General features: G+C 43.3%; 1 protein-coding gene across 1 annotated transcript in view; it reads right to left on the minus strand.

The window, feature by feature from the left end:
- The window catches only part of DNER (delta/notch like EGF repeat containing), a 379,213-nt gene that overhangs the window by 176,718 nt on the left and 175,324 nt on the right, over positions 1 to 27,171 (minus strand). The window contains exon 5 of the mRNA XM_069578468.1: positions 13,884 to 14,029. Within this exon, the coding sequence (XP_069434569.1) occupies positions 13,884 to 14,029 (146 nt within the window). The remainder of the gene's footprint in view (positions 1 to 13,883; positions 14,030 to 27,171) is intronic.

Here is a 27,171-nt window from a genome sequence, read left to right on the forward strand (position 1 = left end):
GGGGACGATCCCACATGCCGTGGGGCGACTAAACCTGTGCACCCCAGCTACTGAGCTGGTGCTCAAGAAACCAGAAGCCACAGCTACTGAAGCCTGTGCACCCTGGAGCCTGTGCTCCACAACGACAGAAGTCACCGCAGTGAGAAGTCTGTGTACAACTGGAGAGTAGCCGCTACTCGCTGCAACTAAGCCCACTTGGCAACAAAGGCCCAGCACAGCCAAAAATAAACAAACTAAACATTTTTTAAGATGGAGAGTTGTAACAAACAGAGTATAAAATCAGAGGCTGCAAAAAACAGTCCTGGAACTATTTTATCTTCCAAGTGGAACTTTTAAAGTCCTGGGGATGTAACGTACTGCATGGTAACGATAGTTAATAACACTGTACTGCATTTCTGAAAGTTGCTAAAAGAACAGACCTTCAAAGTTCTCATCAGAAGAAAACAAAATGTGTAACTGCGGTGATGGATTTAACTATTGTGGATGGATTAAACTTATTGTGACAATCATTTAATAATATCTATATAACCAGATCATTTTGTTGTACACCTAAAAACTAAAGCAATGATGTAAGTCAATTACATCTCCCTAAGCCTGCGGGGTAGTAGCCTAAAAAAAAACAGTTTTGGGGCTACGCGTAAAAGGCTGCCAGGCATACCTGCAGGGTTTTTCTCTTTCCTTGTGTTCCTCATGTCACCTATATCATGATTTTCTCAAAATTTACTCTAAAATAAAAGAGTCCCAGAGAACTTAGTCCCCTATTGTAACTGATGCCAAAAAAAAAAAAAAAAAAAACCCCATGGGAGTGGGGTTTATGAATCTAAATCTCTTCGGAAGATCTTGAGAATGGTGACTTTTAAGGTCTTGGTCTGATTTCTGTGGCATTTCACAAGGTTACCAGCATCTCATCTCAGGTCCCATCCAAGACCCACTGGGTCCAGAGCTGCATTTTTAACGAGATGTTCACGAGTGCACATGAAAGCTGGAGAACTGCTGCACCAACAGGTCAAGAGGTCGAATCATCTGAAAAGGTTTCGCCCTGATGCTCCCTGCTTTTCCTTGAAGTAAACAGTAAAATTTCGCATGAAGATTCTAAAAACAAGCACTGACTCACTGTTAACACTGAAGGTCCTGCAGAGACCATGCTTCCCAGCAGGGGGAGCCCTGGAGCAAAAGTCCAGAAACCTCCCTTCATTCTTTTCCTGGTTCAATTAATATCATGAATTAGCTCTTGGGCTTTGAGCAAATAGCTTAAATCTCCCTTCGACCTCGGTTTCCTGCTGTTTAAAACAAAATAGGTAGGGAGGCCTCTAAAACCACCCTCCACTCTAAATGTTATAACCCTGGAAATGTCACCAGTGACATATATAATCCTCACCCTAATATATTTGGAATGCCACCAATCAATAATGCCTCTACAACTGTCTGTTAGCATGAGGGGGACACATTTCAATATTATGGAAAATTCTGATGCCAAATATAAATTTGATGAAACATCTATCCTTTGGGAGAAAATTTTGCAATTTTGAAAATAATTTATAATGACTCAAATATTAATATGTTGTCATATTTCATTGCAGGCAAAGATATGATTATCCTTCTGTCTATTACACAAAATGCAGCAATGGGTCTTTTTAAAACTTTTTAATTTATGGGAATATAGCCAATTACCAATGTTGTGATAGTTTCAGGTGAACAGCAAAGGGACTTAGCCATACATACACATGTATCCATTCTCTCCCAGGGGCTTCCCCGGTGGTTCAGTGGTAAAGAACCTGCCTGCCAATGCAAGAGACGTGAGTTCAATCCCTGGGTTGAGAAGATCCCCTGGAGAAGGAAATGCCAACTCACTCTGTATTCTTGCCTAGGAAACGCCATGGACAGAGGAGCCTGGCAGGCTGCAAGTCGATGTGGTCACAAAGAGTCAGACTTAGGGATTAAACAACAACAACAATCTCCCCCCAAACTCTCCTCTCATCCAGGCTACCACATAACATTAAGCAGAGTTCCCTGTGCTGTATACAAGAGTTTCTTGTAGGAGGTCTGTTTAAAATATAGGAGTATGTTCATGTTTATCCCAAACTCCCCAACTATCCCTTCTCCCATCCTTCCCCCTGGCAACCACAAGTTCATTCTCAAAATCTGTGAGTCTCTTTCTGTTTTAATTTAATTTCTGTAAGTAAATTCATGTGTATCAATTCTTTTCAGATTCCACATATAAGGAATGTCATATAGGATTTCTCCTTCTCTGTCTGACTTACTTCACTCAGTATGACATTCTCTAGGTCCATCCAGGTTGGTGCAAATGGCAATAAGCAATGGTTTTTCATTACATTAGCGCCAAGGATTATAATTTAGACCCAAGTCCATGAAATTCTAAATGGGCTGATCCTCGACTGTTGAAATAGCAACAGCTTGGCTGCACTTCCTTTTATGAACTCTGTATTTAGTATTTAGTATGCTTCCAATATTTATTATTCTATTTTTAGTATCCATGAAAGTACTTTGTCTCTCAAAGGCCCACAGAGTGGTTTCTGGAAATATAATCTGTGGGAGAAATGATCTATCTTTTATTAGCACATAACTGTATCTCAGACTCTTTCATTTTGGCCATTAAGCATCTATGCTCTGGGCTTCCCCAATAGCTCAGCGGTAAAGAATCAGCCTACAATGCAGAAGACACAGGAGACACGGGTTCAATCCCTGGATGGGGAAGTCGAGAGCATAAATGCTTTCTCTGGCTCATAGATCTATTATTTGGCTCAGAAGTCTTTAATGAGTGCTGTCAATAAGCTACTTGTTCAGACAAGAGAAGGGACCCCCTCGCCTTGGAAGGACAACCTCTTAGAATAAATTAGTCTTTCTTCCTCTGTCGTGTCACCAACCCCTGGCTCATCGAGTATTTTCCCATCCACTAGTATGCTACTCTGACTCTCCCATACTGTGTTTCATTCCCTACTTAAAGGAGAAATTCCGCTCCAGTGCTGACAGAGCCGTGGGAGACCTAACCCCACCACATACTGAACAGAACTTTTAGAAACAGCTCCACAGCCTGATGACCAGCTGCTGTTTTGATGGAGAAGGATACAGTGAATGCCTGTCGGTGATGCTTTGATGGGCTTTCTCGTCTACACTCTTGCCCTGTTTCTTTCTCAAAACTCTAAAGGGTCTCAGTTCCTTTTAGAACTCTCACGAGGGCCTTTATATTCACTAATGATGGTGGAGAAAAACAGCTCTCAGAGAAGTGAAGGACGAATGAATATGGCATCTATTTCTGCCCCCTGGCACGTTGCTACCTCCTAACCTAAAGAGGAGCTCGCCCCGTGATTTCAAAGCAAGAGGAGGGTGGCATCAAAGATTCCATTGGTTCAAATTATTCTGACCTATTTCTTTTTAAAATGATACGGAAAGGATCGGCAATACTGCTTAAAATGCGCCTAAGGGGTTCTGACAACATTCTGGGTCACACTGTCTATAATGCTGCCTTGGATCAAAGAATGTGTTCTGATTCAAGAATTTATAAAACAAATACACCACGTCCTTTCCATGGTCCCATATTTACCAAACATAGAAACCCCTAATTTCATATCTAACTGAAAACTTAAGAGAACTGGTTCTCCATCACATATTTGTTCTTTTATTTATTTTGTCCAGTAGGTTCATAGATGGTTTTTGAGCACCTCCCATGCAGAAAGCACCTTTCTAGTTGTTACAATGGATACAGAAGGGAGCAGCTGTTGTTCAGTCGCTCAGTCGTGTCCCACTCTTTTCGACCCCAAGGAATGCAGCGCACCAACTTCAATCGTCCACTATCTCCTGGAGTTTTCTCAAATTCATGTCCACTGAGTTGGCGATGCTGTTCAAGCATCGCCTACGAAGGATGCAGACACAACAGCTAATGTCAACTATCTGAGATGCCCCTGGGAAGGGCCCCATGATCCCAGGTCTAAGCTGGATGTTTCTCTGGCTCCCAGAACACACCTGCAAGCCTCCCCCAAAGCATGCATCTCACTGCTCTCACCCATGATTTACTGGCCAGCATGACCCTGAACCTCCTAGCTCCTTCTCAAAGGCCATGTCTTATCTGAGCAAATCTGCATCGCCCAGAGGCTCAGGCAGTACCAAGCGACAGGCGGTGACTCCACCCTTAAAGTGGCTCATGGAGTAAAGTGAACACAAAGAATAATGGACATTCCCTGGTGGCCCAGCAGTAAAGAATCTGCCTGCAGTGCAGGAGACCTGGGTTCATTCCCTGAGTTGGGAAGATCCCCTGGAGAAGGAAATAGCAACCCACTCCAGTATTCTTGCCTGGGAAATCCCACGGACAGAAGGAGCCTGGGGGGCTACAGTCCATGGGGGTCATAAAGAGTCAGACATGACTGAGTGCCTAAACAACAGCAACAACATGAAACAGAAGCATAAATCAAATGTGTCTCATAAGAAAAATAAAATGTGCGGGACTTGAGAAGAGAGAGTTTGCACTGGGAGAGGAGGAACAGCATCCCAGAAGGAAAAAGATCTTGAGCTGAACCTGAAACATAATTGGGCAGGTGGGAGGGCAGGGGGCAGAGGGCTGGGGCAGGGTGGTGAGACACTGGGCATTACAGGTAGAGGAAAGGGCATGAAAAAACCTTGCAGATGTGAGGGAGGAGTTGGGGAGGGGGAGGCAGGGGCTGTGAGAGGGGCTGAGGCTGCAGTTGGAAGGGGTGCCAGGAACACAACTCACGGCTGGCGCCTCACTCTGTTCTGGGAGTCAGAACTGAAATAAACAAACCTCAGAGATGGGAATTTACCCGGAGCCCTACCAAAGGCAAAAGTTCTTGAAAAAGGGAAAAACACACAGGGGGGTGTTGACATGAGGCAGACAGACTCCTAGAAGGACAATGTTCCCTACCTAGACCACATGGGCTGTAGAAAAAGGACAGTGGGTATTACCAAGCAATAGACAAAGCACCCGGTTCAGGTCACTGATGCATTTCTAAGCCCAGCTTAACCAAAAGAACTTAGCTATAGGAAGACCAGAGCTTCCCAGGGCTTGAATCTTTGACTTCCAAGAGTAGGGAGGGAAGTCACAGAAAGCCAGAGATCTTCAGAAGCCACCATGCCACGGCTTTGCTCATGCACAAGCCCATACCTCAGGACAGAATTAAGACACTGACTCGTGAAGGAAATGAGAATGGCTTCTGGCCGTGATGACAGCCCAATTCTCTTTCCAAACAAAGTCTGAGTAGCTACTAGAGTAGCTCTAGTTTCCAATCTAAACAGCCTAAGGATGCTGGATTCAGAAGGCAGGAACTAGAGATCTCTAACGAACCTTCTAAGGATGGAGGCCTGACCCCATTTGCCTATCAATATAGACCAGGGTCAATGAACAGGAAAGCTTTGGGATATGGATTGGACCACCTCACTTATCAGCATTTATCTTTTCATTAACTCCGTGCGATCTTGAAATAATTAGCAATAAAATCTTTGAATAAAATATAGTGCCTTTATGTTTTAGGGAATCAGCAGGAATAGGAAGATGATAAGCACTGCCCTTGAGACCTCTCTTTTCAGAATGATGGTCCATAATTGACTTTCGCATGAGAAGTGCCTGGCTGCCCAACAAAAGGCATCATAATCTAAATGGTGGACCTGGAATAAGACTTCTTGTCAACAGCCTCAGGTGAATGCTAGGGAATCCAAAATTTAAAACCAATCCTTTAATTGTGTGGGAAAAGGATGTAATTGGGTAGAAAGAGAACCATAATGAATTAGAGAGAAAAAATGGAAAGAATCTTGGGACAGTTAATTTTATGTGACAACTTGGCTGGGCCATATGCCTAGATAATTGATTGAATATTATTCTGAATGGGAGTGAAAGTCGCTCAGTCATGTCTAACTCTTTGCAAGACCATGGACTACACAGTTCATGGAATTCTCCAGACCAGAATACTGGAGTGGGCAGTCTTCCCCTTCTCCAAGGAATCTTCACAACCCAGAAATTGAACCCAGGTCTCCCACACTGCAAGCGGATTCTTCATCTGAGCCACAAGGGAAGCCCAAGAATACTGCAGTGGGTAGCCTATCCCTTCTCCAGCAGATCTTCCTGACCCAGGAAGCTAACCAAGGTCTCCTGCATTACAGGCGGATTCTTTATCAATTGAGCTATCAGGGAAGAAGAGAAATGAAAGGCAAAGGAGAAAAGGAAAGATATACCCATTTGAATCCAGAGTTCCAAAGAATAGCAAGGAAAGATAAGAAAGCCTTCCTCAGTGATCAGTGCAAAGAAATAGAGGAAAACAATGCAGTGGGAAAGACAAGAGATCTTTTCAAGAAAATGAGATACCAAGGGAACATTTCATGCAAAGATGGGCTCAATAAAGGACAGAAAGGGTATGAACCAAACAGAAACAGAAGACATTAAGAAGAGGTGGCAAGAATATCCAGAACTGTACAAAACAGATCTTCATGACCCAGATAACCGCAATGGTGTGATCACTCACACTCACCTAGAGCCAGACATCCTGGAATGCAAAGTCAAGCGGGCCTTAGGAAGCATCCCTATGAACAAAGCTAGTGGAGGTGATGGAGTTCCAGTTGAGCTATTTCAAATCGTAAAAGATGATGCTATGAAAGTGCTGCACTCAATATGCCAGCAAATCTGGAAAACTCAACAGTGGCCACAGGACTGGAAAAGGTCAGTTTTCATTCCAATCCCAAAGAAAGGCAATGCCAAAGAATGCTCAAACTACTGCACAATTGCACTCATCTCACACGCTAGCAAAGTAATGCTCAAAACTCTCCAAGCCAGGCTACAACAGTACATGAACTGTGAACATCCATACGTTCAACCTGGATTTAGAAAAGGCAGAGGAACCAGAGATCAAAGTGGCAACATCTGTTGGATCATCGAAAAGGCAAGATAGATCCAGGAAAACATCTACTTCTGCTTTATCAACTATTCCAAAGCTTTCAACTCTATGGATCACAACAAACTCAAAAATTCATCAAGAGATGGGAATACCAGACCACCTGACCTGCCTCTTGAGAAATCTGTATGCAGGTCAAGAAGCAACAATCTTCAGAAGACCAGATTTCCTGGTTCTAAATCAGGAAAGGAGTACGTCAAGGCTGTATATTGTCACCATGCTTATTTAACATATATGCAGAATACATCATGTGAAATTCTGGGATGGATGAAGCACAAGCTGGAATCAAGATGGCTAGGAGAAATATCAATGACCTCATGATACGCAGATGACATCACCATTATGGCAGAAAGTAAAGAAGAACTAAAGAGCCTCTTGATGAAAGTGAAAGAGGAGAGCGAAAAAGTTGACTTAAAGCTCAACATTCAGAAAACTAAGATCATGGCATCCAGTCCCATCACTTCATGGCAAATAGATGGGGAAACAATGGAAATGGTAAGAGACTTTATTCTGGGGGGCTCCAAAATCACTGCAGATGGTGACTACAGCCATGAAATTAAAAGATGCTTGATCCATGGAAGAAAAGTTATTACAAACCTAGACAGTATATTAAAAAGTAGAGACATTACTTTGCTGACAAGGTCTGTCTAGTCAAAACTATGGTTTTTACAGTAGTTACATATGGATGTGAGAGTTGGACTATAAAGAAAGCTGAGCACTGAGGAAGTGATGCTTTTGAACTGTCGTGTTGGAGAAGACTCTTGAGAGTCTCTTGGACTGCAAGGAGAGCCAACCAGTCAATTCTAAATGAAATCAGTCCTGAATATTCTTTGGAAGGACAGATGCTGAAGCTGAAACTTTGGTCACCTGATGCAAAGAACTGACTCATTGCAAAGACCTTGATGCTGGGAAAGATTGAAGGCAGGAGGAGAAGGGGACAACAGAGGATGAGATGCTTGAATGGCATCACCAACTAGATGGACATGAGTTTGAGTAAATTTCAGGAGCTGGTGATAGACAGGGAAGCCTGGCGTACTGCTGTCCATGGGGTCACAAACAGTCAGAAACAACTGAGTGACTAAACTGAACTGACTCTTCTGAATGTTCCTGTGATGGTGTTTTTGGATGAAATTCTCATTTAAACCAGTGAATTCAGAGTAATGCAGATTGCCCTCCATAATGAGGGTGGGCCTCATCCAATCAGTTGAGGCCAGAATGGACCAAAATGCTGACCTTCCCCAGCGAAAGGAATTCTGCCTTCAGACTTCACATGCAACGTGAGCTCTTCCTTGTTCACCTGCAGATTGCCTCTGTAAGAATTGCAACTCTTTACTGAATCTTCAGCCCAGCATCCTCCAATAGATTTTTGATTCTCCAAGACTTCATAATGGTGGAGCCACAATGAACACCATGAATTAAAAGATGCTTTCTCCTTGGTAGAAAAGCTATGACAAACCTAGACAGCATATTAAAAATACGAGACACCACTTTACCAACAAAGGTCTGTATACTCAAGCCTATGGTTTTTCTAGTAGTTGTACACCATTGTGAGAGTTGGACCATAAAGAAGGCTAAGCACTGAAGAATTGATTGTTTCAGACTGCAGTGCTGGAGAAGACTCTTGAGAGTCCCTTGGACAGCAAGGAGATCAAACAACTCAATCCTCTAGGAAATCAACACTGAATATTCATTGGAAGGGTTGATACTGAAGCTGAAGCTCTAATACTTTGGCCATCTGATGTGAAAATCCAACTCATTGGAAAAGACCCTGATGTTGGGAAAGATTGAGCACAGGAGGGGAAGGGGGCAACAGAGGATGAGATGGTTGGATGGAATCACCAACTCAATGGACATGAGTCTGAGCAAACTCAGGAGATAATGAAGGACAGGGAAGCCTGGTGTGCTGCAGTTCATGGGGTCTCAAACAGTCGGACATGACTTAGTGACTGAACAACAACAACAATGAACCTGTTTCTTAAAACAAATTTCTTTAATTGATTGACTTATATATGTGTGCATTTGTGTGTATATACATGTACATATATAGAATATTAATAAATATTAAAATTACATAAATTTTCTATCTATATACATCCATATATAACACAGACACACATAGAAACATATGGAGATATAGCCTATTGGTTCTATTTCTCTGGAAAACCCTGATTAATAGACATCTCTTACTCTTGGGAGACAGAGTCATGGAACCTATCTGATCAAAAGAAGGCTAAAGGTCCACATCAGAAAAAGCCGTGACAGTTACCTTTAAGGTAATTAAAGAATCATCAAATAGGCAGCAGCCAACCTTGCGGACAAAGTTCAAGAAGGAATGGTCAACAGCCAAACATTTTTGCATAAAGAGAAGATCAGAAGTAACCCTTGTAACAAAAGCAGTTTTCAAACATAGAGAGCTCCCAGTCTCCAAGTTTGTCCCCCTGTCCCCTTCCCCACCATGTCCACCTGTGTATTCTCAAAGCCTGTGTCTTTTTTCCTACCCAGCAAACAGGTTCATCTGTACCATCTTTCTAGAGTCTACATATATGCATTAATATACGATATTTGTTTCTCTATTTCTGAGTCAGTTCACTCTGTATGACAGACCCTAGGTCCATGCATGTCTCTACAAATGACCCATTGTATTCCTTTCTATGGCTGGGTAATATTCCAGTGTATATATGTGTCATAACTTTGTTATCCACTCATCTGCCAGTGGACACTTAGGTTGCTTCCATGTCCTGGCTATTGCAAATAGTGCTGCAGTGAATACTGGGATGCATGTGTCTCTCTGAACTGTGGTTTTCTCAGGGTACATGTACTGCCATGTGTAAAGTGATGGTTAATGGAAACCCCCTGTATAGCACAGGCGGCTCAGCTCCGTGCTCTGTGATGACCTACATGGGTCTACACAGGCGGCATGGGGGTGTCGAGGGAGGTCCAAGAGGGAGGGGATATGTGCACACATATCTGGGTTGAGAAGATCCCCTGGAGAAGGGAATGGCTGCCCACTCCAGTGTTCATGCCTAAAGAATTCCATGGACTGAGGAGCCTGGCAGGCTCCATGGGGTCACAAAGAGTTGGATACGATTGAGCAACTAACACAACATAGTTGATTCACTTCATTGTGCAGCAGAAACTAACACAACACTGTGAAGCAACTATACTCCAAGTTTTAAACAGAGCTCCTAAAAAGCCTCCCCAGGTTGGTGGGATATCTAAGAACAGCAAACAAACGCTTTGTCACAAACCACCCATCACTCGAAATTGTGAAATATTCTCCAGCTAAAGCACTTTCGACAAAAGAGAAATGAGTTCCATTATCAAATGAGAATAGTGTGGAAGTAACAGAATTGCTTTTATTTGAATGGATGATCTAACAAAACAATAGAAAAACAATTAGAAACAATAAAATTAAACCACCAAATACAGTTCTTTTTGTTTTGTACGATGGAACAGATTCTTGCATTAGGTGAAAGGTTGGACTATATAATTTCTAATTTTAAGAAACAATAAAAAGAAAGAATCTTGAGAACGAGTCTTTTATTACTAGCGAACTGCTCCTAAATCTCTTCAATAGCCATGACGACAATCATAGAAAACCACAGGACTCAAAGAGACACAGGAAAGATTCTCCACCTTTCCATTCTCACTCCTACCAAGGCTCGATCAGCTTTTGAGGAACAATAAGGCTGGTTTCCAGACATTTCTCTCCAAGATAACAATGTGGTAGGTCCATGAACAACATGGTAATTCCAGCCTGACCAGTTGCTTACAGTCACCAGGGGGTAATTATCGTATCTCAGATGAGATGACTGGTCACAGTTTCCTTAAATTCACTGAAGGTAAATTCAGGCTTTGACAGAATCAACAACACTTTAGAAGCACCTGGTATGGAACTAGGAGGTGCAGACGGAGGGTAGAGGTATTATCTCTGGACAGGGCACTCAGAGCTCTTCAAAGGGGCTGGAACCCATAAGAAGCTGTGCTGACATTGGCATGGATTCCAAGGCTTTTGAGTCATTTTTTCAAAGGAACAAAGAGCTCTGACATTTGCCAAGTTGCCTGCCAGGTGCTAAATACTCCTACCACCTTTGGAATAAGTCCATTCTAAGCCACCAGGCAGAGACTCTGAGCTAAGCTTTCATGCAGATGAAACCCAAAGGCAGGCCGAATGTCACCAACAGGGATGTTTTAAGATAACCTGGCAAATGGTTTTCAGATGAAAAGTGTGACCCGAGAAGGGTCACATTATAAGAGAAAGCACTCTATGAGTCCCAGATTCCAAACACAGCCCTTGGTTCTTCATTGAAGACATTTCCCTGCCATCCACATGGCTTTTGAGGGCTAATCAGGCTGCAGAATTGGTCACTGGCAATATTAAGAATGAATTTGGTTAGACTTTCCTGGTGGTCTAGTGGTTACAAATCCGCCTTGCAATGCAGGGGACACGGGTTCCATCTCTGGCCCAGGAACTAAGATTCCACATTCCACAGAGCAACTAAGCCCGCATACCACAGCTAGAGAGTTCATGCAACTCAGTAAAAGTTCCTGAGGGCCTCAACCGACTCCCACCATGCCACAAAAATAAAATAAATAACACTTTTTTAAAATGTCTTCTCTTTTTGACGTCCTTTCTCAAGCTTTTATCAAGCATAGTAGAAAAGTTTTTGTATACAATATACATAAAATAGGTAAAATATATATTTTAGAAAACTTATGCATTTTTCCTAACTAAAAAATTTATGACATTTTGATTTCACTAGTTTGACTTGGTATGAATAAAATGCTAGATTTCCCATTTAAAAATAGATATGCAATGAGCAACAAAGGTTTACTGTACAGCACAGAGAACTACAGTCAATATCTTGTGATAACCTATACTGGAAAATAATCTCAAAAATAATATATGCGTGTGAAAGTGAAGTGAAAGTGAAAGTCACTCAGTTGTGTCCAACTCTTTGTGACCCCATGACAGTCCGTGGAATTCTCCAGGCCAGAATACTGGAGTGGGTAGCCTTTCCCTTCTCCAGGGGATCTTCCCAACCCAGGGATCGGACCCAGGCCTCCCGCATTGCATATGACTGAATCACCTTGCTTGCATACCTGAAACACTGTAAGTCAACTAGACTTCAGTAAATATATATTAAAAAGAAGAGTGAATTTGGGGAAGACCCTTGTGCCTCCTCTTTGCAGCCTCACTGGGAAGATCTGATGATTTTCCACCTCGAGAGGCTGGCCTTCCTCAGCCTCTCCCCTTCATCTCTTCCAGAACTTCCGTATCAAACAAGCACCCCACTGCTTCCATCACTTCTCACACTTCTGTATTAACTTGGATGGTCACAGAAGAGCACTCAATAGTCTTTATTTGTTTATTAATAGAATAAGTGGATAAATAAAGCTTCCCTTCAGAGGTAAAGTCTCTGCCTGCAATGCAGGAAATCCAGGTTTGATCCCTGGGTCAGGAAGATCCCCTGGAGAAGGAAATGACAACGCACTCCAGTACCCCTGCCTGGAAAATTCCGTGGGCTACAGTCCATGGGGTCGCAAAGAGTCGGACACGACTGAGCGACTTCACTTTCACTTTCAGGATAGAGAAGAAGCAAGTCCAAGCTGGCCAAGAGAGAAGAAAATGGGAACCACAGGGCAGGCTCAGCTTGAGAAAGAACTCTCAGGCTTCCCCATGTGATGTCAGATGCTAAAGAGAAGGAGAGACAAAGCTCAAGTCTTATTTGTTTTTTAAGGTTTTTTTGATGTGGACCATTTTTTTAAAGTCTTTATTGAATTTTCTACAATAGTGCTTCTGTTTGATGTTTCACTCTTTTGGCCAAGAGGCGTGTGGTATCTTAGCTTCCTCACCAGGGATTGAACCCATATCCCCTGCCTTGGAAGATGAAGTCCCAACCACTGGACCACCAGGGAACCCCAGGACTCACGTCTTCCAGAGCTCATGGCGCTGGTCCACAAAGGCCAGAGTGAATCTGCCTTCTCTCCCTGCCTCCTCCCCATTCCTTTTCTTACTTTTCCCTCACTTCTGTAACTGTTGTCACCACTGGGGACATGCAAAGTCTCAGGAGGGAATTAGGTCACAACAGGGAGATAGATAACTGTCTTAGCTTTTCTTTATTCTGCTTCTCTTGATTCTGTGACCAGATATGATAATTACTTCTCACAAAATCTCTACTTGATACTGAAGTAAGGGGGTCCAGCACTGCACAATTTCCCAGTATTTACCTTGAAAATTATATGGAAATTTATATATCTGTAAGTTGCATACAAATAATTGAAACCAGAAATTTGGCGATATTTTCAGCAAATGCACTTGCTCTCTCCCCTTTCATTCTTTATACACACACACACACAAACACACAACATATATGTGTGTGTGTGTATATATATGGGCTTCTCTTGGACTACAAGGAGATCAATCCCATCTATCCTAAAGAAAATCAGTCCTGAATATTCACTGGAAGGACCAGTGCTGAAGCTGAAACTCCAATACTTTGGCCACCTGATGCGAAGAATTGACTCATTGGAAAAGACCCTGATGCTGGGAAAGATTGAAGGCAGGAGAGGAAGGGGACAACAGAGGATGACATGGTTGGATGGCATCACCAACTCAACAGACATGGGTTTGAGCAAGCTCTGGGAGCTGGTGATGGACAGGGAAGCCTGGAGTGCTGCAGTCCATGGGGCTGCAAAGAGTTGGACACGACTGAGCAACTGAACTGAAGTGATGGGCTTCCCTGGTAGCTCAGAGCGTAAAGCATCTACCTGCTATGCAGGAGACCAGGATTCAGTCCTTGGGTTGGAAAAGGAAATGGCAATCCACTCCAGTATTCTTGCCTGGAAAATTCCATGGACAGAGAAGCCTAGGGGGCTGCAGTCCATGTATATATACATGTGTGTGTGCTTATATGTAAATATACCCTAATGTAAACACGCATTTTCAAAGCTCCCAGGTGCCCCCCTCACCTCTGACGGCTTCGTGGAGCACCTTCCTCTCCCGGAGCACTCCAGGCCGTTTGCACGGCTCTCGCCCGGCACGCAGGTGCTGGTCTTCACCACCAGAGTCAACCGCAATGCCACGATGGATTTAGTAACAGAATCATTCACAAAACCTAGAAGAAAACGGGATAATAGGAAGTGTAAAGCTTGACCAACATTCCTTTGACAAGACTATGGATATAGACTACATAAGAATCAATTCCGGCAAACAAATCAAAATGCAGTAAGTCAGGCCAAGGAACAAAGCATGTGGCGAGTGGTCATTCAGACCTCGGGCCATTAAGGTAGGACATTCTTCCCAAGAATCACAAAGAACGGGTGATACTGAGGACCCCAGGCACTCCGACATCACCTGAAATCCTTTTCCTGCCCTCGAGGGGACACTCTGTCTGAATTCCAGCCCTGCTTTCGAAGCTGTCTTTTCCCTGGGAGCCACTATCTTGCAACTCCCAGCTCTCCATTCTCTTGGCTACTTTGAGTAGTTGCAAGCACTAAATCTCCCCTGCTATGGGCTTGTCCAAGCAGCTCAGTGCCCTCACAGTGGCATGCAACAGGAGACACGTTTTACATTGAGTTTATTACTAAATTCTACTTGATCACCAATCTGACTGCATGGTATCAATTTCAACCACTTCAGTATTCTTGCCTTGAGAACCCCATGAACAGTATGAAAAAGCAAAAAGATATGGCATTGAAAGATGAACTCCTCAGGTCGGTAGGTGCCCAATATACTACTGGAGAAGAGTGGAGAAATAACTCCAGAAAGAATGAAGAGCAGAGCCAAAGCGAAAACACGTCCAGTTGTGGATGTGACTGGTGATGGAAGTAAAGTCTGATGCTATAAAGAGCAATATTGCATAGGAACCTGGAATGTTAGATGCATGAATCAAGGTAAATTGGAAGTGGTCCAACAGGAGATGGCAAGAATGAACATCAACATTTTAGGAATTCAAAAACTAAAATGGACTCAAATGGGCAAATTTTAATTAAGATGACTATTATATCTACTACTGTGGGCAAGAATCCTTTAGAAGAAATGGAGTAGCCCTCATATTCAACTAAAGAGTCCAAAATACAGTACTTGGATGCAATCTCAAAAACGACAGAATGATCTCTGTTCATTTCCAAGGCAAACCATTCAGTATCACAGTTATCCAAGCCTATGCCCCAACCACTAACGCCAAAGAAGCTGAAGTTGAACAGTTCCATAAAGATCTACAAGAACTTCTAGAACTAACACCCAAAAAATATGTTATTTTCATCATAGCGAATGCAAAAGTAGGAAGTTAAGAGATATCTGGAGTAATAGGCAAGTTTGGCCTTGGAGTACAGAATGAAGCGGGGCAAAGGCTAATAGAGTTTTGCCAAGAGAACGCACTGGTCATAGCAAACACCCTCTGTCAACAACACAAGAAACGACTCTATACATGGACATCACCAGATGGTCAATACCGAAATCAGATTGATTATATTCTTTGCAGCCGAAGATGGAGAAGCTCTATACAGTCAGCAAAAGCAAGACCAGGAGCTGACTGTGGCTCAGATCATGAACTCCTTATTGCAAAATGTGGTTTTAACCATCTAATAAACCAGGACCAATCATAGCTGAATGTTGATTGCAAAAGCAATAATATGTCATAATTATCACTGAATGACGATCTTTATGTCAAGTACAGCTATCTGTACATAGTAGATAGAAATAAATGTCAAATAAATAATAGCCTCAAACTGGAATAAGGAAATAATACTGTGAGGACTATGCATCCACAAGATCATTATTTTGCAAGGACTGATGCTGAAGCTGAAGCTTCAATACACTGGCCACCTGATGTGAAGAGCTGACTCGTTGGAAGAGACACTGATGCTGGGAAAGATTGAGAACAGGAGGAGAGGGGGCAGACAGAAGATGAGATGGTTGGATGGCACCATGGACTCACTGGACACGAGTTTGAACAAATCCCAGGAGATAGTGAAGGACATGGATCCTGGCATGCTGCTGTTTATGGGGTCACATAAACAGACTTAGAGACTGAAGAACAACAACAACAAAGACAGTGTACCCTTTTCTAGTAAGACTATTCATTTGTTTAGGAATAATTTTTAATTTCAAAATGAACAACTTATAATTAACACCATCATCACCCAGAAGAAAGATTCCTGCATCACCCAGAAAAGATGCTTAAGACGGGGAGTAGAAATGATTCTAGACAGCCATGTCTCTCTAAATCCCCAATTTTCTCATGTAAGTAAAGACAGCAACCCCTGAAGAGGGTAACCATAGAATTTATCATCAAAACTGGGCTCTTTTAACATCAAAAAAGGATGCTTTTTATGGTGACAGTTGGATATACGCAGACAGTGAGGCTGTCTGACAGGCTCACCCCCTGCTTCTTGAACCCTGAAAAGCATCTAGGAACAACAAATCTGCAAAAGGCAAAGCACTATGGTAGTGCAAAGATGTTTTCAACAGGCAGAAGATGGGTTCAAAACAGCAGCAGAAAATTTAACTCCATTCACAAGCATCAAGGTTATCTTGGGAAATTGACCCAAGTTGCTGTAGAGACCCACCTCAACTTCAAGTCTGTAATTAGGAGCCAGTAAAGATGGACACAGCAAGTCGGGAGGAGTGCTTTTTACATCCACAGAGAACTATTTGCTCTCTTCCTAAGATTTCCTATTGAAAACTTTACGGTAAATCGGCTTTGGAACAGAAGGCATAGGACAGTTTAGGCAAAGACACCAGAGTTTCTACTCCTTGGCCGTGGCCCTGCACCCTGCAGACACCTCACACCTCCTCCTCACGTGCCTTCACACGCCCTGATTACCCCAACTCTGCAAGCGTTCCCACAGCACCCTTACCTGGAATATGCCTCCTCCTCCTGTCATCATAGCTCGGATTCCACCCTATCCCACCTTTACCACTAGTACCACCTGGGCTTCCTAGATGGCACCGATGGTAAGGAACCCCCGTGCCAGTGCAGGAGAAGTAAGAGACTCGGGTTCGATCCCTGGGTCGGGAAGATCCCCTGGAGGAGGGCATGGCAACCCACTCCAGTGTTCTCGCCTAGAGAATCCCATGGACAGAGGAGCCTGGCGGGCTACAATCTATGGGGTCACAAAGAGTCAGACACAGCTGAGAGACTAACACACACATTCACGAGCAATACCCCCATCCTTTCCCAGCTGCACAATGTCAATCCGCACTGTTACATGAAGGTCTCTGATTATTTTATGTCGTGAATGATTATCTATCAAGCTGCCCTTACTGAAACTTCCTTGAGGGCAAGGGACAAGTCTCAGGGAGGTGGCAAATAGTAATTCAGGATATAGATGCATATAGGACCAGCACAGCACAGACAAATCCCAAAGAGGATTTTCCAGAATGTGTTGTCAATCTGAGTGCACTTGGAAGAACAGCTATTATTAAAATACACAAATTACAGCTTACTAAAAAAAAAAAAAATCAACTTTGATAGACAAATAGAATCTGGAACAACATAGGGGAGCTACCAGAATTCTTATTCTAAAAGACATCTTACCCATAAAATAATGGAGGTAAAAATCAGATAGTAATTAAAAACCTATTTGTCCATCTCTCTGCTTTGCTCTCTAGTTTCACATCAAATTACCTGAAAAATCTACATCATCTGTCCCCTTCATAAGCATTTAGATCACAGAATGTTCTCTAATTGTCCAGAAGATGCATCTCTTCAATGGTTATTTTAAAAATTCTCTCAACTCCTTGCTAAGCCAGTAGAAATTTACATGAGTGAGCAGTTTAAATGAATGCACAATATGGCTTTCTAAATAGTTTGTTTTCATTTTCTCAGCGAACATTTCTTCACTCACTTCTACAAACCAGGCATCGTCCAGGATTTTAAGGCTACAGGGAGGGATCACCCTTGGTTTGTGCTACTCCAAACTTTCAGTCAAGAGCAGTGGTCCTTCACTAGTTTTTGCTTTGTTTTGTTTTTGGAGTATAACTGTTTTACAGTGTTGTGTTAATGTCCTGTTGCACAATGGAGTGAATCAGCTATAGGTATATGTGTGCTCCCTTCCTCCTGAGCCTCCCTCTCCCCTCCCCCCATCCCATCCATCTAGGTCGTCACAGAGCACCGAGCTGAGCTCCCTGTGCTTACGGAAGGTTTCCTCTATTCCCCTCTTTAACACATGGTAATGTATACATGTCAATCCTAATCTCCCAGTTCATCCCTCCTTGCCCTTCCTCCCCCATGTCCACGTATCCGTTCCCTATGTTCCCTATGTTGTGTCTCTATTTCTGCCTGCAAATAGGTTCATCTGTTCCATTTTTCTAGATTCCACATGTATGAGTTAATAATATTTGTTTTTGTCTGACTCACTTCACTCTGTAAAGTGAAGTACTTTACAACTTCTTTAACCATTCATCCATCAATGGGCATTTAGGCTGCTTCTATGTCCTGGCTACTGTGAATAGTGCTTCAGTGAACATTGGGGTACGTGTGTCTGTTTGAATTATGATCCTTAACTAGTTTGAAACCAGATGCTTCACAATTTTGCAGGGGATTTTTCCAAGTACCTATTTCCAGGCTCCAACACAAATGACTCAGTAGCAATAGTCTGGGCTAGGCCCCTGTAGGCATGTGTTATAAAAAGACTTCCTAAGTAATCTGGACATGTGCTTCCAGTTAAGAACCACTGGTCCAATAGAAAAACTAATCTAAATCACATAAGTAGTGTTCTTGCGAAGGTAACAATCACCTTGAATTAGAGACACACACGTGAGCCTCTTGAAAGCACATTTTACACATCTATTTTTGAAAGTCTACACAACTCTGTGATATTTAGGCCATATTCCCTGACTCATCATAGTCTCTGAACTTCCGGGAGACAACTTTGATACAAGTTTCTCTATTAGCTTTATTTGCTTAATAAGCCTGAGTATTTTGACCTTCAAATCCCTCAGTAAACTATTAAAGAAATCAGTCTTTACAACAGAGTGTCACACACTCCTCCCTCATTTCTGACCATGTCACCTAATCCCCGAAAGTGAGTCTGCTGCATAACAAGCATGTTATTTTCAGCAGTCACTCATCACACGGGGGAAATCGGTGCCCAGCGGCTCCTTCGAGGTCTGTTATTTCAGTAAGTTGCTTGCACCTCCCTTTGGCCACGTCTAAGGGGGAAATGCTTGGAGCTCCTCCTACTGAAAAGAGTGCATGCGTGCATGCCCTGTGTGCTGAGTCTCTTCAGTCACCTCCGACTCTCTGCGACCCCGTGGACTGTAGCCCGCCAGGTTCCTCTGTCCATGGAATTTTCCAGGCAAGAATGCTGGAGTGGGTTGTCACTTACTTCTCCAGGGGATCTTCCCCACCCAGAGGTCGAACCCGCACCTCCTGCATCTTCTGCACTGCAGGCGGATTCTTTACTGCTGAGCCACCAGGGAAGCCCACTGAAGAGTAATCCCATCCAGTTTAAGTTTCCTCAAAGCGCAGCTGGGTTAAAGCAAAGTAGCCCTCAGGAGAGCCCACATGCCAGGAGCAGGAAGTGTGCTCTGTGATCTTTTCAAAAACTGGAGACCTGGTGCCATATGGGGGGCTATGAAGTTGCTCAGGCAAAAGCCTGGCTCACATTAAAAGTAGGAATCTGAATAAATCAGAATTCACTTTTTGAGAAAAGAAGTTCTTCGGGGCTTTATGGGTGATCACTGGAGAGCTGCTGAAAAGACGATGTGACTTCTTTGACTCACCCGTCAAACAATGGCACTTCTAACATGCTTGTAAAAAATGTCAAGCAAATGGTCATGAATTTTCTTTCTTCCTTAATCATGTGAAATCAATATATGTAACATAATTCCTGAAACAGGCCTGGATAGAAAGACTTGTCCTTATATACAGAATTCCAAGATCTGTAGACCAACCGATCAACTAAAGACAAAAACTGGCAAAGTCAGAGTAAGGGTGACTCCCCGGTTCTGTCTGCAGAGCTGCTTGAGAATGAGCTTGTGTCAACACCTGTGCCTTCTACGGTCTTTTCAAAAACTGGAGAACTGATGACACATGGGAGGCTATGAAGTTGCTCAGGTAAAAGTCTGGCTTAAACTAAAAGCAAGAAAGAAGGCTAGAAAGAGCATAAATACAAAAGGGAAAGAAAAAAGAAAAGAGGAGGGAAAAGAAGAGATGGGGGGGGCAGAAGAAAAGCAAAGCAGGAGATAGAAACTTCATGAGACACAGGAAAAGGGGACACTCAAGACAAGGAAAGCAGAAGTGGAGAAAAGGAAGTGAAGGCTTTCTGGCAAAAGTTTCAGGGGTTCTCCCACCTTTTGTCAAGGAAGAATATCTCATCATCTTCTCATGCTTGCGGCCTTAGATTCCTTCATTCCGACCACAAGGCATGTAAAATTAGAGTTCTCTGAAAATGTTCATGGGTAAACACGTGTTTGAATCATAACTGTGTTCAATCCAAGTCCATGATTCTGATTATGAGGCCAAAGTGCTGAGTCCCTCTAAGAGGAGAAATTGTGCATCCTGTGTGCGTAACCCAACTGTGAGGTGGGGAGGGGTGAAAGGCCGAACAGGACAGAGCAGAGTTAAAATCACTCAGCAGGTGATGTCTGAGCGCCGGACAGGAGGCAGCATTTAGGCTGAGCCCTGAAGGCTGAGGAAAAGCCAGTGAAGCAAGCTGAGGACATCATCAGATGGATGAGGAGGTCAGTGTGCCAAGGGCTAGTGCCCAGATGAGGATACAGAGGCAGGAGGGGCTAGATCAGAGGGGACCTCGTGGGCCTTGGTCTGATGAGCACCCACTAAATAGTGTGGAAAACACGAGCTTTATGCTTTTTCTTTTTTTCAATAAATTTATTTTCAATTGGATGATAATGGCTTTACAATATTGTGTTGGTTTCTGCCATATATCAACATGAATTGGCCATAGGTATACCAATGTCCCTTACCTCTTCAATCTCCCTGCCACCTCTCGCCCCATCCCACCCCTCTAGGTTGTCATAGAGCACCAGGTTTGAGCTCCCTGCATCACACAGCAAATCCCACTGGCTCTATATTTAAGGAAAGATCTATTTAAGGAATGACTGAGGGCAGAGGGAGAAGAGGACCTCAAGGGTGAGACAGTTGGATGGCATTACCAGTGCAATGCACATGAACTTGGGCAAACTTCGAGAGACGTCAAGGGACAGGGAGGCCTGGCATGCTGCAGTCCATGGGGTCGAAAGAGCCGGACACGACTGGGCGACTGGACAACAACATCTGTTTTACATATGGTAATATATATGTTTCAACACTACCCACTCAATTTGTCTCTCCCTCTCCCTCCCCCACAGGGTTTACAAGTCTGTTCTTTTTCAAAGATCGCATTTTGGAGGAAGAACCAAGGCTTTTGTCTGGACTAGATGAGGGAAAAGAAGAAATCATACATAGTACAGCAACCTCATGTGCAGTGGTGCTGGCCAGTGACGAGAATTTCCACTGTGTACAGATTAAGTTTGAGATTCCCCCATCCATCCCCATCCCACCAAAAGGAGCATCCAAGGTGGTGGTCCAACATAGGACATGAGTAGTTAGAATCGTCAGGGCTGAAGATTTACAATTGGCTCTCATCTGAATGAGGGGGATTCTAAACCACTGGGGAAAAGTGAACTTCTGGAGAAAAGAGAGAGACCAGGGCCCAGAACCAAGTTTTACAGACCAATATTCACAATATAAACTTGATGTTACGTTTATGGGCGTCCCCGGTGGCTCAGATGGTAAAGAATCTGCTTGCAAAACAAGAGACCCGGGTTCAGTCCCTGGGTCAGGAAAGATCCCGTGGAGAAGGGAATGGTTATAAATAGCTATCAGACCAGACCAAAATCATATTAGAAAATTGTATTGAAATAAATAACTACATGACTTTTCCAGAGTGTTATCGATACGAAAAGATCCCTGCATCATGCAAGAGATAAAGGAGGACACTGGGTCCATGACAGAGAAAACTATCTCAGGAGTTGTTGTTTAGTCATATGTCATGTCCAACTCTTTTGCGACCCATGGACTGTAGCCCACCAGGCTCCTCCGTCCATGGGATTCTCCAGGCAAGAATACTGGAGTGGGTTGCCATTTCCTTCTCCAGGAGAGCTTCCCCACCCAGGGATCAAATCTGTGTCTCCTGTTTGCAGGCAGATTCTTTACCACTGAGAGTGATTTCCCTAAGGAGTTTTAAAAACAACGATGAAGGAAAACTCTCCTTCACTACCTTGGGGTTTGTGAACACTCCCCAGCAACTAGTTACAATGACAGATAAAAACTGGGTTTCCTTCTCCCCACGCCCCCAACTCTTGCACAGACATACACAAACACTCCGTCCTACCCATGGCCCCACACTGTGCTCATTAATACAGTAATAAAATGTCCTGCCATCATTATGGTCCTTTCAAAACAGTGACTTTGCCAAACTCACTCCCCTGGTGCCAATGAGAAGTTGAGAACAACTGAAAGGGGGGCCCTGTCATTACTTCTGGAATGGAATGGGCCCTCATCAGTTAGCACGCACGAGAGGGCTGGCTCCAGGCCATTAGCTGTTTATTTTACCACTCGTCTTCTTCAATATTAACACCAAAGAGTCTCAAATGGACTTTGTAGTAAATACCTCATTGGGATTAAGAGCAAATGAGATTTGCATTTCTCACTTCAGTGGTTTGGCTATAAAGACCGTTTTCTTTCCTGTTAAGGGGAATGCACACATGCAAAATAAAAACTCTAACCATAAGTACGTGAGCAGTAGGTGTTGGAAACAGATGGCTGAGTTTTCCTATTAAGACTTGGCGAATCACTAGGCACAAAACTATAGCCTATAAAAACTATTCACAGTCCTGGAAGTCCCATGGCTGGCACCAGATAGGCATGAAAGGTTTAAAACATCACAGCTTTCAGCTTCAGCTGGAGACCCAGGGCTTCTACAGTAACTTGGGCCTTGGGAAGACAAACACCTCCAATTCCCACAATTTGATCCACAGAAGCAGGAATGAGATGGCGTCTCTGCGCCAGCTCTTTAACAAGGTGGGCTGGAGGCTAATGCAAAGCTTAATAAGCTGGTCAGGATCCCTGTGAATTTGTGACTCAATACCTGGGGTTGAGAGGAAAAACCTGAGAAATAAATCACCTTTTGACAGTATCTGGCCAGAGACAAGAAGAGAGCTTGATGCAGGGTACAAACTTGAACCAAGACCAGGTCCAGGGTGGCATGATGCTACAATAAGACTTACGAATATACTTCCTGCTATAGGAACACAGCTCTCCTTCCGTGGCATGTATGCAGAATGCAGTCAGACCATGAGCTAAGCAGGGAAAGTGAAGGAGTACTGAAGAGCTGTCACTACCCTCCAAGTACAAATGCAGTGATGCCTCATTTGCTGGAGAACCTACCTGGCCAGTCTGACCATCCTGACTTTATTCTTTTTATCTTTTCTAAACAAGGCTTTCTTTGGATTTCCTTGTGAAAGTTTACATTCTGTTGTTGTTCATTTCCTTGTCTGCTTGCTTTTAAGCTCTGTTGCTTGCAGCAGTAAATTGCTTTTTGAAAAAAATCACCTGTTCAGAATATCCCATTTTCTGGGGGTTCCTGAGTCAGGTATGGCCAAAAATGCTTTCTGAATTAAAGACAAACAGCCCATAATAGCAACAATCCAAGTACTGTCAGCACTGTCACTGATCTAAGTCATCAGGGGGACTCCACCTAGCCAGAAGACGAGGAAAAATATATATTAAGCATATCATTTGCTCCAAAGGGAAAAAAGCCATTAGAAAGACAATGGGAACATATTATAGGAAAAAAATACAATTCGCTTGCTACTCCCTGCATAGAGATTGGTTTATTCTCCACAAATCTTACCATCACACACTGAAGTGAAAGTGTTAGCTGCTCAGTTGTGTCTGACTTCATGGACTGTAGCCTGCCAGACTTCTCTGTCCATGGAATTCTCCAGGCCAGAATACTAGAGTGGGTAGCCATTCCCTTCTCCGAGGAACTTCCTGACCCAGGGATTGAACCCAGGTCTCCTGCATTACAGGCAGATCCTTTACCATCTGAGCCACCAGGGAAGCTCCGCTGTCACAACGGAGCAACCCTTAACAAGCACCTCCTGACTTGGCCAATACGTCAGCAGCACCATCTCCCTATTCACCCTGCAGGGAAACCTGAACATACAATACGGACATACAGGCTGAAAAAATGAACAAAAAGGTTTAGATTAAGAGTTCTCAGGTTGACATTCTACACTTTCTCAAAAGAAGTATCTGCGCCACAGTAAAGGGTTAGTAGCTCAGAGTGCTATAATTTTGTTCAGTTTTTTCAAGGTATTCACCCTACCACACTCCTTTCTCCACTAATATTAGACTGAATCATTGGTCCTGAGTAAGACTTGAGTGTCTGAATCATGGGAGGTTACCCATTGGCAACCATTCTCCCCATGTTCAATAATAAAGTTGGGAACTGTTGCTGGGAACAACAGAGCCACCCAGCCTCTCCTCAGTGACATGGGGACAGGCTGTGTGGCCCTTCTGTGTGTTGCATTTATGAAGATTAAGCAAGTGCTCCCTTTGTCCTTCCCCGCTTCCCAGTGGCTGATACACTGAAGCAATGGTGACAGCCAGGGCAGCCGGTTTAAATCCAGAGCTGGGATCTGTGTGCTGAGGCTCCAGGACTGCCCTCCACCCTGGACCAGACACCTCTAGATTGTAACAGGACCCCTAGAAATGGAGCAGGACCCTATGGTCCTCCCCTCTGCCCATCACGTCCTCTGTCTGCATTCTGTCTGTAGAAAACTTTTAGCTAAAGACTAAGTTTGATCAGAGAAGTGAGACAATGCAGAAGCAACGGAAACTAGTCAAGCAAACAAACAAAAATAACAATAGTTTGCTCATTAAACAAAATCAAGGACCTTTAGCACCTCTAAATGGGAACCCACTCCAGTATTCTTGTCTGGAGAATCCCAGGGACAGAGGAGCCTGGTGGGCCGCCGTCCATGGGGTCGCACAGAGTCAGACACGACAGAAGCAACACCGCAGCAGCAAGGGCTACAGATAATATTCAGAGCCATACCCTGTAAGCTGTCTTACAGATACTGAACCCCCCCCAAAGTGGGAAAAATTAACTACTTGGTGATCAGAAAGCAGCCAGGACATGAGCTGCCACAATTCTGAGAACTGGCCTCAAAGAAATGGGAACAAACCGACCCAGGAACTGAAGATTAACTGTACTTAAGCAAGTTGATGCTGGTCAGACCACCGATGACTAATTTCAAGATGACCGTCAGAGCTGTGTTGTCGGTGCATGTACCCCCTCCCTCTGTCTATATACCCCTGAAACTCCCCTTGAAAAATCTCTTGCCCACTGATTGTCAGTGGGGGAATCAGCCTTTGGACAGGAATCTGCCCTCACCATCCTCTCCGCACCCTCTACCCCTTCATCACCCCTCCCTTGCCCTGTTTGCCAGCTTCCAAAATAAAGCAAACATTCCTTTTCACCAAACTTGCCTCTTAATTGGCTTTAGAGAAACAAGCAATCAGATCACATTTTCAGAAACATGAGGGAGAAATTAACTTGTAATTTAAGCACTATATTTGAGATCTCCATTACAATGGCTTAGATCGCACTCTGACCAACACAGGCCTGCAAAGAAACCACATCAAACTCCTTCTCCTGTGTTATATCCCCACTTCTGCCACTTGATGTAGAATGAATCACTGTTTAGCTACTACTTAGCATTCCAAATTCACAAAACACTAACTCCATCACTTTCCCCTCTTCTTCCTCTTCCTTATTACTTACAAAGTACTGTTGGCCATCAGATTGGCTCAGCTTATATCAGACACAAGAGGACTGGAAGGTAACTAAGCAATAGCTTAGGAAAAATACTTAATTAATATTATTCTACTGCCTTTTATAAATCCAGTTTGAACATCTGGAAGTTCTCAGTTCACATACTGTTGAAGCCTAGCTTGGAGAATTTGCAGCATTACTTTGCTAGCTATGAGATGAGTGCAGTTGTGGGGGCCAGGCTCAGTAAATCTTTAATCCAATTGTCTGATGATGGGTGGAGCTTTGCTCCCTCCCTGTTAGTTGGTTGTCCTGAGCTTCTTATTGCAAAATTCAGGCTTAAATTAAAGAAAGTATGGGGGAAAAAAAACAACACTAGGTCATTCAGGTATGACCTAAATCAAATCCCTTATGACTATATAGTGGAAGTGACAGGTGGATTCCAAGGATTAGATCTGATAGACAGAGTGCCTGAAAAACTATAGACAGAGGTTTATAACACTGAACAGGAGATGATGACCGAAACCATCACCAAGAAAAAGAAATGCAAGAAGGCAAAGTGGTTGTCTGAGGAGGCCTTACAAATAGCTAAGAAAAGAAGAGAAGAGAAAGGCAAATGAGAAATGGAAAGATGTACCCAATTGAATGCAGAGTTCCAGAGAATAGCAAGGCGAGATAAGAAAGCTTTCCTAAGTGATCAATGCAAAGAAATAAAGGAAAGCAACAGAATGGGAAAGACTAGACATCTCTTCAAGAAAACTAGAGATACCAAGGAAAAATATGATACAAAGATGAGCACAATAAAGGACAGAAATGGCAAGGACCTACCAGAACCAGAAGAGATAAAGAAAAGGTGGCAAGAATACATAGAGAACTATACAAAAAAGGCCTTAATGACCCAGATAATCATGATGATGTGGCTACTCACCTAAAGTCAGATATCTTAGAATGTGAAGTCAAATGGCCTTCAGGAAGCATTCCTACAGAGAAAGCTAGTGGAGGTGATGGAATTCCAGATGATCTATTTAAAAATCTAAAAGATGATGCTGTTAAAGTGCTGCACACAACATGCCAGCCAATTTGGAAAACTCAGCAGTGGCCACAGGACTGGAAAAGGTCAGTTTTCATTTCAATCTCAAAGAAAGGCAATGCCAAAGAATGTCAAACTACTGCACAATTGCACTCATTTCACATGTCAGCAAGGTAAAGCTCAAAATCCTTCAAGCTAGGCTTCAACACTACATGAACTGACAACTTTCAGATGTATAAGCTGGATTTAGAAAAGGCAGAGGGACCAGAAATCAAATTGCCAACATCTGTTAGATCACAGAAAAATCAAGGGAATTAAAAAAAAATACATCTACTTCTGCTTCATTGACTACGCTAAAGCCTTTGACTGTGTAGATCACAGCAAACTGTAGAAAATTCTTAAAGAGATGGGAATACCAGATCGACTTACCTCTCTCCT

This window comes from Ovis canadensis, chromosome 2 (assembly GCF_042477335.2).
Source record: "Ovis canadensis isolate MfBH-ARS-UI-01 breed Bighorn chromosome 2, ARS-UI_OviCan_v2, whole genome shotgun sequence".
NCBI classification, from domain to species: Eukaryota; Metazoa; Chordata; class Mammalia; order Artiodactyla; family Bovidae; genus Ovis; species Ovis canadensis.